This window comes from Molossus molossus, unplaced genomic scaffold, assembly GCF_014108415.1.
Source record: "Molossus molossus isolate mMolMol1 unplaced genomic scaffold, mMolMol1.p scaffold_m16_p_18, whole genome shotgun sequence".
Lineage (NCBI taxonomy): Eukaryota > Metazoa > Chordata > Mammalia > Chiroptera > Molossidae > Molossus > Molossus molossus.
The window spans coordinates 58,121,684-58,143,551 of record NW_023425353.1 but is presented as its reverse complement, the minus strand read 5'-3'; the positions used below and the strand labels follow the sequence as shown (position 1 = coordinate 58,143,551).

General features: G+C 46.2%; 1 protein-coding gene across 1 annotated transcript in view; it reads right to left on the bottom strand.

Annotated features, from left to right (window-relative positions):
- The window catches only part of LOC118632964 (myosin VIIA and Rab interacting protein), a 181,431-nt gene extending 160,979 nt beyond the window's left edge, over positions 1 to 20,452 (bottom strand). Inside the window, exon 1 of the mRNA XM_036266303.1 lies at positions 20,309 to 20,452. Within this exon, the coding sequence (XP_036122196.1) occupies positions 20,309 to 20,418 (110 nt within the window). The 5' untranslated portion in view covers positions 20,419 to 20,452. The remainder of the gene's footprint in view (positions 1 to 20,308) is intronic.
- Between the last annotated feature and the right edge of the window lie 1,416 nt (positions 20,453 to 21,868).

The window sequence follows — 21,868 nt, the reverse complement described above, 5'->3', positions numbered from 1 at the left end:
AAATGCCGTCTGTTTCCATTATGTCTTATCTGTGGGGCTGGAGACATCAGAACCCCAAGTTTGAGGGTAAGCCTGAGCACATGCTCATGGGCCTTCCTGCCCCTGCCCCTGCCCCGTGCAGTTACGACACTCGATGAGGAGCGATGGGAGGGCAAGAAAAACAGTAGAACATGGGTCTCAGGACAGCCCCCTGTGCTCAGGCCACATTCTCTCCTGGAAGCAACAGGTCTGGCTCCTGGGCCCACACACAGGGGACCTGGAGCACATCGACCACAAGGGACTGAGAGCCTCAGAGTCCCGAACCATCTGTCGGCTCCCACGGGAGGGGCTGGCCAGCCTAGGGGTAAGGTGAGCACAGGAATCATCCCAAGTCCAGAGACTGCCGTCTTTTTCTGGGAATGTGGAAGCTGTAGGATCTTTTCTTGTGCTGCGTGGGCTGTAGGGCTTCAGGTCTACGCACAGAGGCCACCTAGAGGATCAGTCACCCAGCCTGAGAGCATTGTCCAAGCAAGATTCATTAATCCCGTCCAGAACTATCCCCACCACCCCACTTTCTCTGTCTGCTCGATCTGCGGGGTGGTTGCAAGTGTGCTAATGTCTCCTGCTGAGCGTCTGTCTATTCCTCTGAGTATTTACGTTGTCTTATTAAAAGAAGGATCTGAGCCCAGCCTGTGTGGCTCGGTGGACTGAGCATCGTCCCAGGGACTGAGAGGTCCTGGTTAGACTACCAGTCAGGGCACGTGTCCAGGTTTCAAGCTCAATCCCCAGAGAGGGGCATGCAGGAGGCAGCAGATTGATTTTTCTCTCTCACATTGATGTTTCTATCTCTCCCTTCCTTTCTCTAAATACTCAATAAAAACATATATATTTTTTAAATGTGTCATTTTATCTTGTGCCTTCTTGTTGTTCCTTTGCCCCTCACACCACCCCAATATCTTTCCCACTAGGGATAAAGCTTCCCTTGACCCTTTCCTTCTTTCTCTGGGAATCCAAAAGTGATATGTCGTCTCTTAAACTTTTTAAGCAATTACCTGCACATTTTAAACAATTTAATCATATTTTCTCTATCACTTTAATTTGATTTTTTTTTTTTGTTAATCCTCACCCGAAGATATTTCTCCATATATATATTTTAGATAGAGTGGAAGGGAGGAAGGGAATGAGAGAGAAATATCGATCAGAGAGAGACATTGATTGGTTGCCTCCCGCATGACCCTGACCAGGGCCAGGGATTGAATCTGCATCCCAGGTACATGCCCTTGACCGGGAATTGAACCGACAACCCTTCAGTCCGTGGGCCAATGCTCCAACCACTGAGTCAAACCTGCCAGGGCTTCTCTATCACTTTAAAGAATAAAACAACATCTAAAGATACACCTATGTAATTATCCTTCTTTTTCTCCCCACCAAGTAACAGGATCATAGCCTTTATATTCAGATTATTAATGCTTTTTATAGTTTAATTACTTTTAATTACTTTGACTTCATATTAAGTTTACAATCATAAGAACAATTACTTAAAAGACTCAAATTTTAAAAGTTTCATTACTCACCATTTTATATTTCATTTTCCTTTAATCTGAGGTCTCTCTTTTGATTAAATTTTGAATCATTTGAAGAATTTCAGTAATTCTGAGTTCTAGAACATCTGAGAAGTTCTCTGAGTGGCAGACTGAAAGGTACTCCCTGTTTTCTGGGTTGTTGAGGACACTCCTAGTGTATTGACAGGACTTTGGAATTAGATTAAACGCATGGGCATAACTGTGATTTTTTGGGGGTCAAAGGCATATTCTTAAGACAATAAAACATGACAACAGTCCGGCATCCCTGATGAGCTGTGGACTGTACACACATCCTTGACTTTCGCGGAGCCACCTTTCCTTGGGGATAGAATAGGCTCATCCAAACCTCCTTGGAGACTCTTCCCACCAAGGCTTTATAAAACTAACAAAAATACCCCCTAAAAGGAAAAGAATTAAGTTCCAGTAAAATATTAATGAAGTCTACTTAAATGTGTTAAAAGTTCAGGGTCACACAGTGATGGACAGTCAACATAAAAATGAGTATTTCTCTCTTCCCGTTTAAAAGAAAAAGTAGACACTCATAAACAATACTTCTTCCAAGTGTATGTACAATCACATTATTTTAAAGTCTAGGGAAAAGGAAATAAACTTTTGCTGAACCCTTAGTATTTATCCAACAATAACACACAAGCAATTGAGACACTTAATGCATGTTTTCCTAGGCTCCATTTGCAAATGATTCGATTCGGTTTTATAATGACGTGGTTCAAAATTTAGAAAGTATAGAAAGATTTATAATGAAAGTTCTCCCCCTTAATTCTGCCCTTTCGCCGCTCAACTGCCCTCCCCATAGTCAAAGCTCCATGTTTCACATGTATCCTTCCAGAGATATTTCATACATATACAGAATCTCTCTCCCTTCCTTGTATCCCTCCCTCTCTCCCTCACTCCCTCCTTCTCTCTCTCATATATTTATTTATTTATATATATATATATATATATATATATTCTGTTTTTACTAAAATTGTCCTAAACCATTCCATTGTCCTAAACTTTATTTTTCACATACTGTATCTTGGAGATCTTTGCACATCGGTATAGAGTGCTTCCTCATTCTTTTTTCATAACAATATAGCGTTCCACTGTCCAGATGGACTACAGTTTATTTTCCCAATAACTTATCGATGTATATTTTAAACACGGTTACAATGATAACCTCAAACACGTTTCATTTCAAATGAATAAAGTGTATTTGTAGGATAATTCTTAGAGACAATGAAATCACTAGGTTTCAGGCTACATGCTCTCCATGAAGGAAATAATGTGTACTCCCATCCAGTAACTTATGAGCCTACAATAGCTTAATTTTTAATAGTTCCAAAGCACACTACATGGTACTTTCAAATTCCTGTCCTCAATTTCTTTTTTGTTTGGTTTTGCAGGACTGTTTGAGATGGGAATGGGAATAGTCAGATGAGCCCTGGTTGCTGCCCTAACCAATCCTGGTTCCTCTATTTTCTCCCTAAAACACGAAACACACACTATTGCTATCAAGCTTCACAAATTCAGCACACACTGCAACGATCAGGGTCTCGAGTCCATTAAATTTGAGTGTTTCTACAAAGCCCATCTAAACGCTAACTTGCCACATACAGCGAGCCGTTGAACTCTCAGTCCTACAAATCAACGTGGATGGGAATTGATTAAACAGGCTCCAAGGGACTTGATCTTATTGGTAATACAAGAAGTCCCACTGGTACTTTCCCACACTACCTAATATTAAATAGGGCTTATGATGAGTAAGCACCGGAAAAGTTAATTAAGAGGTAATTCCAGGGGAATGTGCTCATCTCACAAGGCAGTGGTCTTCTACTGGATAACTTCACACAAGAAGAGTCACCAAACCCCAGGCACCAGGCAGAGGCCCACCTGGGGTCAGCTATCAGCTGCTGAGAGCCTTCTCCCAGCGCAGAAGGGACTCACTTCCACTTCAAGCCTCGGGACCAGCCCTGCACACAGGGCCTCTGCTTGGCAAAAAGGACATGAAACAATGATGAGGTGTCTGCCACTTGTTCTTCCTCCTTGGATGGGGCCACCATAAAGCTTTAATAATATTAAACGGAAAGGTAAGGTTTATAAAAATGTAAAACAAGTGAGAATGTTGTCATAAATTATGGTCAGCTCTCAGAACAACTGATACCCAAACATTTAATGAGCTATAGCTCAGCATTAAGATCGTTCCGTATCCCTAGACATGGTCTCTGTCATGGTGCCCTACATGTATCTATAGAACACAAGAGTCAAAGTCATCAGAACAAAGAGTCTGCTCGTATGAGTACTTCCTCATCATGTTCACAGAGCTGTTCCAGAGCAAACTAGTATTTCATTGATTTTAAGAAATTATCTTTGTTGATTAAATGAGTATGTCTCAAACACAAGGGAAATCTGCTAATTCCTATTTCTATAAAATCCACAAATCTGAAAAGTCAGGCCTACATGATCAACCCCAATTTCTAGGGGAGAGGGAAAACACAGGGTTTCAGCAGGGTTCATAGAACAGAATGTTTACTCCAGCACAAAGTGTCAGGAGCTAATTGTTTCTGGTTCCCCGTGGTCTTCGGTGCCTTCTGTGCCTGACACACAATGATCGGCTGATCGCTTAGTGTTTATATGTCTAATCACTGGGTTATGTACCTGAAACTAGTGTAATATTGTACATTAACTGTAATTTAAAAAAAATTTTTTTTAATCCATTGATGTGGCGCTCTCTTGTTATTCTGACCTGTACTTAACACACATTTCCTTTTCTGAACAAACCCTGAGGTACTAAGTCCACCGGCTGCTAACATTGTTACGTTGTATGCAGAACGCAGCTCTATTTGCTCCCTCGATAAGCAACAGAGCCCTTGCCAGCAGCACTCGCCCTAAGGAACTCAACTCAGGGCGTGTTCCCCTGGATGCTGTCCACCGGTTTCAGAGGAGCAGACGTGAAACGTTCCACCAGCGAGCAAACACGGGGCAGGCAACTGGCACGGCCCTCTGGAAACCAACTCGGCAGACTATTTCTGTAGCCTGGAAAAGTTTCACTTCACACAGTTAAGCCAGTCACTCTATTTTTTCAGAATGACTCTTAAGGAAAACAGCCTGGAGAAGATGACAAAATGTCATACTTTACAAGGATGTTCATTGCAGCATTCTTTATGTTATAGACATCATAAACATCCCAAATACCCAATAATCAAGGAATGGTCAGATTTAAATGCATTCATATGATATCACGTGATTCAGTGTAATATGATGTATGATATGACATGATATTACAATACAACATAACATAACACAGCCATATCTAATGACATTGGACACTGCTTAATATAATATTAAGTGGGAGGAAACTATATAGAATGCCAATTTTGCTTTTCAAAAATCTGTCTACTGTATATACACATGCAAACACTTTTTAAAGAGACTGCATTTTCCCCACAATGGCACTTCTCTCAATAAACTGCCAAAGTTCTCACCTGTTTTGTTTTCTACTGCATCCTGTATACCCCTCACACACACATACACACGTGCGCATGCACACAGTGATCTCTGGCCAGATAGTAAGTTACATGGGGGCAGAATCTCGTCTGTCCTGCTCACAAACTTTCCCCCAGAGTACAGCATACCATGAAGCTCAATAACCATCATTAAAGGTAGTAACCGGCAATAAAGGCTAAATATCTAGAAGGCAATTTACCAGTGTTTTTATAGTGGTTATTTCTAAGACGTGTAATTACATATGATGTTTATTCTCTTTGAACTTCTGTGCGCTTTTCATAGTTTTCTATATTGTTGCATGTTTATAAGCAGAAAGCATTTTTTAAAGAAATGAGTTTTAATAAGTGAAATAATACCTATTTGCTTCCTGGCACATTTTTATCCATTGTTCAGCTTGATAAATATGTAAGCGTACACAGTGGATGATGTCTCGCTGTCCATCCAAGTAGAGAGGAAAATTTGAGTACTAAGAAGAAATCATGGGCCATTAAAACATAAAATGATCAGCCCGGCTGGTGTGGCTCAGTGGACTGAGCATCGTCCCATGGACTGAGAGGTCCTGGTTCGATTCCAGGTCAGGGCATATGCCTGGGCTGTGGGCTTGATTCCCGGTAGGAGGCATGCAGGAGGCAGCCGATCGATGTTTCTCTCTCACATCAGTGTTTCTATCTCTCTCCCTTCCTCTCTCTCTAAAATATCAATAAAAAAATTTTTTTAAAAAAGAGCCCAGCTCTTTAAAAAATAAAATGATCAATTTTCTATATATCAAGACAAGAAGTGGGGGCTAATAATCTATAAACCCGATATAAAATAAAACACACCACTGAAAAGAGAACAAAGCCAAGAACATGTTCTCATCGTTAGCAAAAGAGCTAGTAGAACATTCAAAATTATTCTACTGTAGTATCTACTTAAAGACAGAGAGAGCTGAGTTTTGAACAGTGCAATACAGCACAATCCCCTGTAAAACAGAGGTCAGCAGTGTGTCTACAACACTGCTTTTCCTGCCCCGTACCCTTACCCACCTCACCAAGGGGTCTGCAAGGGTTCAAATTTTACCCAGGACCTGACGACTGTTTTATTTAAACACGAGCATATGTTCACTATGAAAATTTTGCAGATGCAATCATTTTTGTCCTTCCTCCATCTCCCTCCCCTTTGACATATCAAAAGCAGCTTAACATCACTAATCACCAGGGCGATGCAAATCAAAGCCACAATCATTTACCACCTCAGAATGGCTATTATCAAAAAGCCAGCAAATAACATGTGTTGGTGAGGACATGGAGAAAAGGGAACCCCTGAACCTTTCGCTTTCTCCTTCTACTTTACACGCACATGTTCAGGTCCATGTGTGTGTTTTATTAGATGCAGTTTCAGCAATCATAACATTTTATATATCGCTTCATTTTTTAACAACTCCTTGCCCACTTTCCCGTGTAGCTACATGTGCCGTGAGCGTCTGGAGAAAGGACCGGATCCTTCTAGAATGGTACCCACTCTAGCTGCTTCCCTTTGGACCTCTGCTTGCGCTGGCTGCTCCTTTTCCTCCCGTCTGATGGAACTGGCCTCTTCCCCCAGAGGCTGGCCAGAGAAGACAAAGCGATAAACCCGAAGGGAGCCCATTTTGTGGCTCATTAAGCAATTTATTTATTGGACTTCAAATTTTAAGTCGGAAGCCAAAGTGAGAGTTGAAGGCAGACTGCAGCTTTCCTAGGTCCAGAAATTACATTTTAAAATTGGCTCAACGATTGAATGGCTGATGTATGCGATTTTGTTAAAATATCTGACATGGAGGCCCACAGAGGCTGACCGAGCTACCAGCACAGTGGCTGTCCAGGGCTGACCAACATGGGTCATCACTCAGGAAATGAGGCATCTCCAAGGAGGAAGGGAGGACAATGTGCTGGGAAGGGCATGGACCCTGGAGCCAGGCTGCAAGGTTCAAAGCCCCGCTTTGCCACTTGTAAACTACAGAATGATCGACACCTCTCTGTGCCTCAGCTTTCTCGTCTGTTACGTTAGCACCGATTGATCACCGGAATAGCTATTATTAAGACAGAAAATAGCCTGGCTGGTGTGGCTCAGTGGTTGACCATCGACCCATGCACCAAGAGGTCACCGGTTCAATTCCCGGTCAGGGCATTCCAGGTTGTGGGTCTGATCCCCAATGGGGGGCATGAAGGAGTTGGCCAGTCGATGTTCTCTCTCATCGATGTTTCTATCTCTCTCTCCCTTCCTCTCTCTCTTAAATCAATCAATAAAATATATATATTTTTAAAAAGACAGAAAATAATACGTTTTGGTGAGGATATGGGGTAATCAGAATTTTCATATGCTGTTGGTGAGAGAATAAAATGGTATAACTGCTTAAGAAAACTAACTGGCAATCTCTACTCTAGCTAATGTGTGCATGTCTATGACCGAGAAATGCTACCTCTTGGTATACGCATAACAGAAATGCACCCATATGGTCACCTCAAGGCAGAGTGCTCATAGCAGAAGTATCTGTGACAGGTCCAAACTAGAAACTACCCAGATGCCCATAGAGACAGTATATAACTACATGTGGCATACAGATGAATCTCATAAACAATACTGAACAGCAGAAGTCAAACTTGAAAGAGTCTATATACTATACGATTCTATTTGTTCAAAAATAGGCAAAATTTATCATGCCACTGAAAGTCCAGCCTGGCCTTGCCCTTGAGGGGTCGTGACAAGAAGTGGGCACAGAGTGGCTTCTGGAAGCTGGTCATGTCCTGCTTCTTGATCTGGATGCTGGTTACACAGGTGTGTTCAGTTTCAAGGCAGGTACCCGGCTTCCCTGTTTCTCCTGGGCACAGAGACCGCACTGAGCTACAGCTGGTTGGCAAACTGCTTCTCTAGACCGCCACCCTTAATTCTCTCCCCTTCTCCATGTGAATCCCATTCTCTCTCCCCCTTTACAATTCTAGCTATGACTCAATTCATTACAGTTTTAAATTATTCCTCTTCCTCCCCCCAAAGCTCATATCTATCATGTATGTAAAGTGAGGTTAATTCTCCCTCTGCTAGAATTCAGGGAAACAAGAGCTCTCCTAGCAACCTCTAAACAAAATTTACTACTGTTGTGAAAGCTACAGTCGGCGGTTCACCTAGCATCGGTTGTTTTCATTTTCCTTATTAAATCATGTCTTTCAAGCCTCCAGTCACTTTGCAGCTCTAGAGTCTCTTTCATTAGCTTCCTTTAGGTTTGGGCTCATGCATAAAGTCTATGCCCAACGAAAGGTCACACCGATGCTATTGGACACATTCGAATTCTTCTGACTAGGGACGGGCCTCGGACATACAAGCTCCACATCACAGGAACTGCTTGACCTGAAGATAAGGAGCAGGAGTGTGTTTGGGCCCCAATCTGGAGGCTTCACCCCAGCCTGGGAGGATGTTCAGGGGATCCTGGCACAGACACGGCACTCTAGGAATGTCGACACATTTTTACTTTTTTTTTGGTCAATCTGGAGGACATTTTTGCATTAATTTTTAGATAGAATAGAAGGCAGGGAAAGAGGGAGGGGGGAGAGAGAGAGAGAGAGAAACACTGACGTGAGAGACACATCGATTGGTTGCCCCCCACATGACCCCAACTGGGGCTCGGGATGGAACCTGAACCCAGGTACATGCCCTTGACTGGGAATCAAACCCGCGACCCTTCGAGGCTGAGGACCAATGCTCTAACCACTGATCAAAATTGGCCAGAGCCCTTTTTTGTTCTTAAAAGTGGGGAGACAGAGGACATGAGCAAAATGCACTGGATCTCTGCCTCAGAAACCCTGGTGAAGAAAATGTGTCAAAGACCCTGACTTGTAAGAAAACAAGATTATTTTTCATTAAGAAAAACATACCGGTCATAAGGGACACCCTTGTTTCCAAACAAGCATCCTGCCCACGTATGCTGACGGCAGCTCTGTCTGTCTCTGGGAAATGAACAGGGTGAGGCTGTCATTAGGGAGGCAGCCAGAGTCATGCACCTGGTTTTAAATACTGTCTGAAAGAGGAACCTCGGCATGGGTGCCTGGAACTTAACCATGGCCAAGCACGCCAAGCAGCGGTCTGACAAGTAAGGGCAGGAGCAAAGGGCAGGTCTGGCCCGCAATGACCTTTTCAAGCAAGGTGCTGATGCCTTCAGCTAACCTGTCGATTTCTAACGGCGAAAGCCAGGAAAAGAGCACGTGGTTTGCCAGAAGGAACTGCTCTAGTGCCTCTTTTACATTTTACTCTTCGGCCGTGTGCAAGGCACACGCAAAATGCTCAGACGTCGCATCTCTCACACGGAGATAAAAACATTCTGCCCGTGGGAAGGCAAGGGACAGGCCACCCACAGTCTCTTGAAAGCCCTTCCAGCTCTAAAATCTGAGGCTCGGAGGCCGGAAGCACCAAATGATTTACCCTGGACCGGAGACTGGTGGTCAAGGGTCAGGGCTCAGAAAGGGCAGGCGGATCTGGGCTTGAACAGCAGCTCAGCCAGTGTGGAGCTGGGTGACTTCACGTCAGTGACTCCCCCCACTGGACTCTGTTTCCTCGGCTGTAAAGTGGGGATAATGATGCCTATCTCACACAATTAGCATGAGGGCTAAATAAGACCGAGTCCATAAAGCACTAGGTCAAGCCAGACCACCAAGGCGGGTGGGTTCAGGTTTAAGGACCTGGAGAATGACACCCTTGAAAGGGTCCGAGTAAGAGATACATACACATCCCTATGCATACACGTTTAAACATGAAGAGTAAATCGCAAGTGTTCAAGAGGGTGCTAGAGCCTGGGAGGATGCTGTCAGGTTAGAAGAGCCCGGAGCCACGAGCTCCCAGGCTTGAGCAGCACCCGGCTGGGTTGGGGAGTCCGCGTCATTCCAGTGGCGGCGTAATGCTGCGTGTTGCGGACACAGGGTCTGCCTTCTGGTTCTTCTCTTCCTGGAGCTTCCCATCCCCTCGAGTTTCGAGTTTCGGGGCGGAACCTGGCCATGCCCTCAGCAGGCCGATGCGAGCATCTGAGAGGCCTCCCTGCCCTGCCCTGTGCTCCTCGCTCCCTGTCCACACCGGGACTGCGGCGTGAGCACCCAGCTCAGCCGTGGGGCAGCCCAGGGGGCCTCCCTCACTGCTGTCTCCACCCAGCTCCACGGCCCCGTCACTCCTCTGTGCTTCTGGCTCCTCCCGGGAAGGGACCAGCCAATGCGAGTGCCTCCACTTTCCCCACAGACACGGTCCTTGGGATTCCGATAAGAAATGGGAATTCTGGGAATTCTTGGGAAGTTTTGAAATCATCAGTTTCTTCAAAAGCATCCAACATTCTTTATACTCTTTACTTTTTATTATGCATGTCTAAAAATGTGTTTAAGCCCGGCTGGAGTGGCTCAGTGGTTAAGCGTCGACCCACGCACCAAGAAGTCACCAGTTGGATTCCCAGTCAGGGCACAGGCCCAGGTTGTGGGCCCGATCCCCGGGGGGTGGGGTGGGGGGAGGGGGTGTGTGCAGGAGGCGGCCAATTGATGTTCTCTCTCATCGATGTTTCCATCTCTCTCTCCCTCTCCCTTCCTTTCTCTAAAATCAGCAAAGAAAAAAAAATCAAAATGTGTTTAACAGAAAAGAGATATTCCGTCTAGTAGCATTTGCAAGGAACCAGGCCTATACCAAATCCTCAAACACGAGAAAATGAGGGTGCACGTGATTCGGTGGTCCTCGAACAGCACGACACTCAGACCTCCCAGCGAAGTGCACGGCATGGTGCAGACGTACACGTTGAAACTGCCGAGTGAAGGACTTAACTTTGTTTCCGAGCCTTATTATACCTTGAAGCATCACTCACCTCACGGGATCTGATTAAAGGATAGAATGCCCATAAACTAGCTAATAGTACTTTACTGCAAATATGACTTAGATTAGCAGCAGCTGGGGCCTGGACACACACTTATGACATGGAAATAGCTACAAGCAAGAACAAGTGATTAGATCATGACAACGCCTCTCATATTTGCTCTGTTCTTTCCTAGAAATGTTGACCTTCCCTTTCAAGTCCGTGTGTTGGTACTTCCTGTTCTGGCTTTTGCTTGACGTCACTGGATCCTTTCAAATGAATGAGGCCTCTCCGCTGATTGTTAGGCATTATTTCTCACAGAAAAACTAATACTGTCCCCTTTTCTGTGATGCTGCTACTGATTTTTCTCATGACTTGGGACTGGGGAGAACATGCAAATTTCCCGAGTAATGTTGGGAAGGAATTCCCACGTGGAGCCTCGAACCATGGACACCGGGCCCCAGCTCTCCCTGGTCTTCCTACAGAACTATTTCCCTGACTCCCCAATTCACTTCTCCCCAAGCCTAGGAAGGTCCCTACCTCCTCAAGTCCTGGACCCTATTTTGACACTCTGCTCAGTTCATGAATATGCTTCTGTTCCCTGAGCATCAGCTCTCTGTGGTTCACAGGATCCCTTCTTGCCTTGTGCCCCAGCGTCTCCAAGTCCTTGACAATTGACAGTCACACCAACTGTCCACACCCCTGTCTAACACTTCCCAGAAATTTGCTCTTCGTTTGCCCACTGACCCCTTTTCTACGTCATATAGAAACACTTTGTTTCTGTAATCAGAAGGAAAAGAGGCCACGGGACAGTTCCTACAGAAGATACGCAGAAAAAGGAAACATGCCTAGAACCACCTCAGCACGCAAAAGGCAAAAGCATCTCCAATTCTAAGGGGGAAAAACATCCTGGCAGCTGACTGTCTCCCCTGGCCACGGCAGGTCAGCACACAAGCAAATATACAAAATGAAGAAAGACATCGAAGGTCTAAATTATTAAGTATCGGCTGTAAAACAAACACTAGCATTTCTTTCTCCCTGTAGAGAATTACCTAATTTTAAAAGGGGGTTGGGGGATGGGGGAGTATCTTGCTGTAGGAAAAGCCAAACCATAAAACCATTTGAATTTACCAATCAGATATGGATAAACTATTTAATTTATGGACCTAGTAATCCAGCCAGAGGAAGCCGTGAACTGATCTTGCCCTGAGTTCTGAGTTCTTAGGAGTCTCCACTGTGTCCCAGGGGCTGTCCAAAGGACGTTTCCATGTATGCGTTCATCTAACCCTCGCCATGCTCCAGTCAGGCCTCCCCGTCGCCCCATTTTGCAGCAGGGAAAGCAGAGGCACAGGATGATGAAGGAACAGGCCCAAGGCTACACATCAGGGGAGGATTCTCTGGCTACAAAACAAATCAGCATCAATAAACCCTTTAATTCTTATATTTTCAGCAAGACAAGCAGTGCAATTGAGCATCTGGCCTTAAATACCACTGCCAGGCCTTTGCTCTGAGGTTCACATAAAATGAATAAACAGCCCCACCGGTGCGGCTCAGTGGTGGAGCGCTGACCCATGCACCAAGAGGTCGCCAGTTTGATTCCCGGGCAGGACACATGCCCGGATTGTGGGTCTGATCCCCAGTGTGGGGCACGCAGGAGGTGGTCGATTGATGTTCTCTCTCATCAGTGTTTCTCTCTCTCTCTCCCTCTCCCTTCCTCTTGCTCTAAAACCAATAAAGAAGATAATAATAATAATAAAATGAATAAATACTGTGTAAAGGAAGGAGGAGCAAAAATACAGTCAAGAATAAATTTTCCAGCCTCTCTCTCTTTTCCTCTCTCTCTCCTCTCCCCCTCCCTCCACACATACTCCAAAGCAAACGGCCAGCAGTGTAGGTCCCGGCACCAAACTCAGGACCACACACACTGTTCATGACTCACAGCAACAGAAGCTTCTAGGACCTGGTTCTGGACTCACCCAACTGCACACACCTGGTGCCAGGGGAGTGGATTCAGGAAGGAGGAGAAGCAGCAGAGGGCAGGGCAGGGCCACGTGGCTCAAGTCCAGGGCCTGGGAGAATGCAGGCCTCTGGCACCTGGCGCCCCCTCTGAGGGCTCAGAGATGCGGTGCAGGGAGGGAGACGGGCCACAGCCCGGGCCTTGCAGGGTGGGGACCCAGCACGAGCTTTCGGGTAGGCTTCAGCACTGGAGAGCAGGGTAGTGGGTAGGGGGTCCTACAGGTAGGATTTAGAGAGCAACATAATACCACATCCCTCTAATCAGCAGCCAGGAGCAGCCTCAGGAAGTGAGGACGCCCAGGCTCCAAGCACATTCCTGGCACAGAGCGAGACAAAAGTCACAGCCCAGGACACCTTCCATCAGACAGTGAATGGCCCTGGTGGTCTGGTGGCCATGAGATCATCAGTCTGGATGATGTAAAAGGCAAGCCAAGCATTATGAAGTGGGCAGTGACTAGGGGTAACTGGCACAGCTCCAGGAGCTGACCACACCCACACATACGTGGGGTAGCTTGCAGACGACAGAGAGATACGCTATTCCAGTGCTAGTTCCAGAGGTGGCAGGAACCAAAGACCCTGCAAGCCTGCAAGGCAGGTCGCTGCAATCAGAAACCCCAAATCCGGCTAGACATGCAGGTGCTGGGTCCTCTGGCATGGGGATAAGGCTCAGCTCAAGCAAGAATCTCCCATCTGGGAGAAGGAGTTTTCATAAGTCACCCTGAGAAGCAGGGAGGCTGCTGATGAAATTCCACGTGAAGGTATCAGCTTGGAGACTGGACCAGGAAAAGGGCCTGGTGGCCACAAAGGCAGAGGCCTGTTTCCAAGAACTGAAGAAGTTCCTGGGAACAAGGAAGTTGTCATTCCAACAGCAGGGCAAGGAAGAAAGTGAAACAGATTTCCATGCTGTCCATCTGTGCTCCTCAGTCTAGGTCTCAGATCATTTCTGGCTACATGACTACATGCCTGAATTACTGCGGTTGAAGAAAGCTGCTTTTGTAATGTAAAAACTTTCCGCATTGCTCTCTTTCAAGTCCTGAGCTCTGTGCACACCTCATGCCAAAGAAATGCTTTCTGCAGCCAGAGGTCTGAGAAAGGAAGGTCATGCCAAGAATGAGGGCCACAGAAGTTTTATCAGAGCCCAGCAGAGATGAACCTCTGACATCTGCAATGGAAAAGTAAACAAGATCAGGAACTTCGAACCACAAAAGCAACCTAGTAGAAAATTGTTATTAAAGAATATGGGATTATGGGGAGAATGTATCCAGAATCCAGAATCTGAATATTAGTAACCACAGATGTAAAAGTGAAGAGAATCGGTATGAGTCCCTTTGTTCTCCGTCACAGCACATTTATAGCCTTAAACTCTCTTGGCCATTTACAAAGGCAGACCTCCACAGACAAACAGGTGACAGCTTACAATTTTATGGTGTCAGGGACAGTACCAAAATTATAAATACGAGGTCATTCTAGAGTCACATATTATTTCAAAGGCCATGGCATACTTGATCAACCGTTAACTTCAGAGGAACGTCAAAGGGCTGACGCTGTCCTGAGATGCACACAATCTCCACGGTGACTATGACAGGACGCAGTGTGCTTTCCTCCCTGACCTGCACGTGAAAGCCAAAATCTTGCATTATCCTGAGACCACCGTCACACAGCAGAGATGACAATACTACAGCGAGAGCCAATATACAATTAAGTGACTAGGACTTGAGCTGGATCCTGCAGATGCCTGAACACCTCATGGAGACAAGGATTAGCTCCAAACAAATTTCGAGGAGAAGAAAGCTTACCTTTTGGTCCTGCACATCCCAGGCTGCCGAACCTAGCATTCCAAACCAGTGCAGTCCAGTAAAAATACAATGTGAGCCACGCATATCCAGCTTTCTAGCAGACACATTTTCCAAAATAAAAAAGCAGACAAAATTCATTTCAGTGATACATTTGAATGAAAATGTAACTTAGATACCTTTCGATGTGTTTTCAATATAAAAATGTATTAATAGGATATGTTACATTCTTTCTCCTATTAGATCTTTGAAATCCAGAGGGTATTTGACTCTTAGACGACATCTCAGTTTGGACAAGCCCTATTTGAAGTGCTCAATGACACACGTGGCTAATGACTACTGTATTGTCCCAACTATTCATCCCCTCCTCACATCCTGACTCAACCCCTACTGCGTCCCCATCCCTACACATACCCCGAGTTTTTGCAAGGACAGTAACAGACTTTCTAAGAGGAACCTGATTTCCCCCACTCCGTGGCATGGCGCCTGGGTGTCCGTTTTCAGTGCCGGGGCAGTGTGCTGGCCTGGTTACTGGCCCCCGCTCTGAGGCGCCACTGCCTGGGTTTGACTTGACCTCTCACTATGTGCAACCAGAGCAAGTTATCAACATCTTCTTAGAGCCTGTTCAGAGTTTCCCCATTTTGGAAACAGACAAGAGCAGCGTTTTTCCCGGGGCTGCTAGGGATGCCAAGAGGAGATATTTCAGGAACGCCACCCTCTCTTCAACACGATTGGCAGCTTGGCAAAGTAGTCTCTTCCTCCCCTGCTCCCATCCCCACCCCCAGGTCCTGATCTGGGGCTGAGAAAACATGTCCTCTTTTCTATCCTTACTCCTTTGCCCGGGGTGCTCCCTGCTGCCTGGAACTTTGAATCAGTCCATTCACAAAATCTTGCCTTTCGAGGATCGGATCACATGACCCTCCTTCAGGAGGTCTCCCCTTTCCCACCTCCCACCTCTGAGATGGAAGTATTTCCATGGGTCTGCCTTATGTTTTTATTCCTCACCCTCTATAGCATCCTAATCATTCGTATCACACTTAGCTCACCTTCTGGGCTCTTCCTCGAGGATCAAGGCCCTTATTAAACACCCTCTCTCCCCCCTCCTCTTACCCCTCTGCCTTCACATTTGTCCAGGAGGCTCCTGACATTCAATATGTGATTTCAAAGCAAATGAATGGATATCCAACAGCTTTGATTTAATATACTCGACCTTTTCATTGTTAATAAGTAATACCAATAGTACATGAAAAGGAGATTTAAACAAAATCTTGGGAGGTCCCCTCTAGTTCTGAGATCGATGCACTGTGCCCTGCACCCCTCCCCACTTCAGAGGACCCGCACCCGCCCTCGGCGCGTGGCCAGGCTCTCTGCCGGCATCTCCCAGCCCTGACTCCTGGGCTCAAACAGTGCGGTGTCGGACCCTCCGCTCCACCACAAAAGGCCACGCTCTGGGCTCTGCTGTGCCAGGGCCCGGCCAGGTGGCTGGCTGGCTAATCTGCTCCACCTGTGCAGAGGAAGGAGTTCCTGCCCGGCAGCATCTCCCCTCTGAGACAGCAGATGCACTGACTGGACAGGTGAATGCCACAGTATCGGGGGGCATCTCAAGAGCCCATGGCCCAGCGCGGAGATGTTGGTCAGATGTGCTCTGGGCACAGTTATTTCATAAGCCGCAGGGCATATTTATTCCAAATGGGTCAAGATAAGGCCGTCTGATTTCCATCTTCCAAGAAGGATATAACCAGGAGTATTTGTTAATTCATTAGATCAATTTAACTGTCCAAACAAAGAGCACTAAAGACGAAGGCATTTTATTTTTTGAGAAAGAAACTTCTTGAAAAAGTAAGTTCTTATAATACAAGTCTAATTTGTTTCAAAGGAACGGTGTTCTCTCTGCTTCGAGAAGTGATCAATGCTCGAAGGAGTTTCTGCATAACAGACTAGACACCCCACCCCCTGGCAGGTCTTATTTATTTCCTTGCAGCACTGAGAACTGACGCTTGGGGGACAGAAGACTGCCCCCCACGGGCCATGTCAGCAAGTGAGGAACTGAAACCATGACAGCAGCGAAACGGGTCTCCAAGCACACATTGTTCCTTCCCTCAACGGGGAAAGGACTGTATACGCTGCAGCGGAGGACTGTAGCCGCCAAGCCTCTCAGGAAAAGACTGGGCAGGAAGTTTCTGCCGCTGTTTCATTCTCCCACGCTGGCCCTCCCTTCCTTCCCCTGGCCCTGGCCTCGCCCGGGCCCAGCATCCTTGGCAGGCGTAAGCACACGGTCCGTCCAGCGAACCCGGACAATGAATAGCCAGTCACAGTTACGGGAAACAAGTGCATCAGATCTAACCCCTGCTCCCCCCCAGACCAACTCCATTAGAACATCAGCAAATCTTTGGAAGTTATCCAGATGCTAACTAGCTTCTTGAAAGCATATGGCAAACGAGAGATTTTAAAGTCTGTGGCTCTCACATTAAATGTCTCCAAGACTCCATGTGAACACCAGTGTACCATGCAATTAACAGTCATTTTAAAAATCGCTTTTGTAAACGTGCCTGGAGTATAAAATCACAGGCTATAAACTATGATTCTAGTATAAGTCTGAAGGTCTTTCCACAGGTGTCTTCTACGGCCTGAGGGGCCAGGTGGCAGAAGACCAGGAACACGGGATCAGCAACCCCGCTTCCAGACTCTCCCCGTGACTGCCTGCGCCCTCCCAGCCTGCCCGCCGCTGCCAAGTCAGTGAAGGCACGTCCCTCGGGTCCTTTTCAGGTCTCACAGGCTGTATTCGTCTAAGTAATATCACTATGTTGCTATAACGAGTCAACCCCAGGGGCTGAGTGACTTCAGCCAACAAAGGTTTCTTTCTTTCTCACGCAAAGTCCCTTGCTGGCCATCGGAAGCCCTCTTCCATCCAGTGTGTCAGGGATCAGGCTCCCTCCACGTGTGCGCCGTGTCTCAAGACAGGCCTCCACGGTCCCCACGGCGGGACTTTCACCCGGATTGCTGGAACTGCCTCCGCCTGGTCTCCCCGCTGTTTCTCCAGCCGCTGCCCCACAGAGCAGCCAGGCTGGTCCTGTGACACTCCTGGGCTCAGAACTCTCAGCTCAGATTTTATAATAGCTATACTACAAAAGTGAAAAGAAATTTTAAAAATTAATTTTAATGTTTTTCTTTAACCTCGTATATCCAGAATATCGGCATTTCAAAATGTAATCAATATAAAGATGATCAATAAGCTAGTTCACATTTTTTTAGTGAAATCGGTTACACGTACAGCGCCTCTCGGTTCAGACTCGCCCCGGGACGAGCGCTCGGAGCCACGCCTGGCCGGGGCTTCGGTGTGGTCAGCGCGGCTCAGGAATGTCAGCTCCGCGGGGCAAAGGCTTGCTTTGCTACGGCTATATGTATGCCCAACAGCTAGAACAGTACCTGGTACGTGGTTTTTAAATCAACAGATGTCTTATCTTCCATCTAACGAGCATGTATGGGATGAGCAGAAGTAGGCTTACAGGTGTTTGTATGGAAAAATATATAAAACAGGAATAAAAAACACAAGAATAAACTCTGGAGGGACCTGGAGAGAATTAGGCTACGTGAAAGAAGCCAGTCGGGGAAAGACAAGTACCAGATCATTTCATGTACATGTGAAATCTAACAAACAAAATAAACTGACGAACAAAATAGATCCAGAGCCCTGGCCGGTTTGGCTCAGCAGTTAGAGCATCCGCCTGCGGTCCGGAGAGACCCGGGTTCGGTTCCCGCTGGGGGCACGTACCTCGGTTGCAGTTTGTCCCCAGCCCTGGTTGGTCGTGCGGGTGGCAGCCACTCGATGTGTCCCTTTCACATCAATGTTTCCCTCTCTCTCTCTTCCTCTCTCTCCCTCCCACTCTGTCTGTACCAAAAAAAATGGAAAAATGTCCTCGGATGAGGATGAAAAAAAAAAAAATAGATCCAGAGACATGGAAGCATAGAACAGACCGACAAACCTCAGAGGGAAGGGGGGAGGGGGAAGAGATGAACCAAAGAACTTTTATGTGCAACCAATGGACATAGACAATAGTGTGGTGGGGGTGGGGGATGGGAATGAGGAGGAGGGGGTCCATGGGGGGGGGGAAATGGGGAACATCTGTAGTACTTTCAACAATGAAGATAAATTACAAAAAAATAATAAACTCTCTGTTTCACATACTCACAGATGTAAACCTGCTTTGGCCCACCCCTATATTGAATACGTGCAATATGGAAGGAAAAAACACGGTGGAAATAAACAAGATTACACCAGTGTGGCTTGCTGTCCGGTCAAAGAGGTGCTGTTGTAGAGGAACAGAAAGTCCAAGGCAGCCGAAGGAAAAGGAAACCAAGCCGTGTCGGTGGGAACAGAGTGGGCAAGGGCATGATGAGCGCCGAGATGGGGCACAACCCGGGTGTCGGCAGCTCCGGGGGAGCGGAGGCAGGAGGGCCATGAAGATTCCTGCATGGATGCAAAGCGGTGCGAGCCAGACTGGGGGAGGCCAGGGAGAGACGGCCAGGAGCCAGAGTTCACAGGGCCCAGCCCTGCCCTGCGTGGAAACCAAATCGGGACAGGACTTACAAAGACTGAGGTTTGTGGTCACTTTGTAAGTTATCTAAATGTCTAACCACTGTGTTGTACACCTGAAACTAATATAATAGCGTGTGTCGCCTGTAACGGAAAACACCCTTTGAGAAAGACGGAGCTGGAGCTCGGCGGCCAAGGAGGCAGCGGTGCCACGGCAAAGCTCCGACTCTCGAGGGAGAACAGACCTGGGCGAGAGGAGCCCATGGGGACCTACCTGCCCTCTGGTTCTGACACACTAGGCCCAACACGCGATCTCACGTCCATCACTCTGACTTCTTCACTCCGCCCAGCTGAGCAGCAAGAGTATTTCCAAGAACATTCCACAAGGACATATCACTGCACGAGTCAGAAGACCCCGCCCCTCCGGGCCTCAGTTTCCCCCTCTGTAAAATGAGGAAGGTGGTACTGGGCCAGATGATCCCATCCCACCCTGATGGTCATTTCTGTACCAGGTCTTCCAAGCTCTTTCCCTGTGCTGTTCGTCTGTGCCGCGGGAGGGGGCGTTCTAACAGAAGACCGTCCAGGTGTGAATGCCATTCCTCCCGCGTTCTAACAGAAGACCGTCCAGGTATGAATGCCATTCCTCCCGCGTTCTAACAGAAGACCGTCCAGGTGTGAATGCCATTCTCCCAAGAACTGTTCACATAACACTGGTTAGTTTTCAACAGTACCTGCCCACGGGAAGACTCCAGCCAGGAGCAAGCTCAAAGCAGCCACCGTCATCAAAAACTCCGCCAATCGACAGCTAGTAAGTGACGGGGTGAGCAGCCCAAACAAAACCTTGGTTGGGAGTGTGCGCAGTCCTATTTCTTAACTGACATGGTGATGCCCAGCACTGAAGCTGGCAGGCCTTTCGACAACGGGAAGGGTATATTCTTAAGCACGTGTGTGTGTTTCCATGACATAAAGACGCCTGAACTCAGAGCCGGTAGCAAGGAACATTCCCGGGAAACCTGTTTCCACTTGCCCACATAGGGCTCACTGCACTCGGAAGGCAATAGAAGCAGCTCACCTTAGCCGTTCTTCCTCTTTTTTTCGAAGATTGAAGTCTCGCTGAACCACCTGGAGAACGTGCTCTGTTTCATCATCGGTCAGACCAGACAGGTCCAGCTTCCTCCCCATGATTTAATGCCAAACGCAGACGGTGAAACAAGACCTGAGGAATCAAGGAAAGGCCACGCGTTGAGGGCAAGATGTAAACTATCGATGGATAAGGTCAACCGATCTTGTGATTAAACCAAATTAACACAGTGTTTATATAAGGCAGTATCCTGATGTGCTCTCCTGCTCAGCAAACATCTGCAGATGACTTCAGCAAAGCCGCAGAGAGAAGGAAACCGTAATGGTCATCTGCCACATTCATTCGTCTTAAATTAGACACAAATAAGTTATTCTCTTTGACAAAATGAAGATACATGAGACCTAGTGTGAATTTCCATGAAACACCAAGAGGTGATATCCAAAAGTTCTAAATTTCTATGGTTTGAAGTTTTAAACTCTAAGTATTCTATGTGATTGCAAATAAAATAAGTTATACTACTTTAAAAATCCTAAATACACTATATATCCTTGAACTTTTCATCACGTGATTACAAAATATAAACTAGAAATCAATAAACTCTCTTTTGCAAAAGATAAAAAATATACTAATTTTATTTGGCCATTTTTCAGTAGTAGAAAAGAAAGTATTTCAAAGAAACACTTCCCAGCAGTATGTACATAATAATTATGGGAAACAATATTTCTAAAAATCATTTTTAACGAACGGCTGCACCCAGGGATGAAATCAAATAGGTAATTCTAGCAAATCACCCAGAACTGAAGCCATCATATACAGAAATGCAAACATCCTCAGCAAAATATTAGTGGAACCAATCCACCAAGATTTCAAAAGAATTAATATATACCATGACCAAGTAGGCTTTATCTAAGGTTGGTTCAGCATTAAAAAAATCAATCAGTGCAATTCAGCGCATTAACAGAATAAAAGGGAAAAAAATCATAATCACTTCAATAGATATAGAAAAAGCATCTGACGAAATTCATTACCCATTGATAATAGAATCTCTCTGCAAACATAGACTAAAGAAAACTTCCTCAATCATATAAAGATCATTTAAAAAAAAACACAAAATCTACAATTAGTATCATATTCAATGAGAAAAGACAATGCTTTCCCCTAAGAGCAGGAAAAGGGAGAGAAATGTGCACTCTCACAACCTCTACTCAATACTGGATGTGTTTACTATAAAGCTACATTAATCAAGACAGAGTGGCATTGGCATGTGTGCAGGTATATTGGTTTGCTAGGGCTGTTACCACAGACTGGGTGTCTTGAACAACAGAAATTTATTTTCTCACAGTTCTGAAAGCTAGAAATCTGGGGTCAAGATGTTGGCAGGACCGGTTTCTTCTGAAGCCTCTCTCCTTGGCTTATAGGTGGGCATTCTCCCTGCGTCTTCATCTGGTCTTCTCTCTGTACGTGTCTGTGTCTAAATTTCTTCTTCTAAAAGTATCAGTCATACTGGATTAGGGTCTACTCTAACCTCATTTCAACTGAAATGCCTCTTTA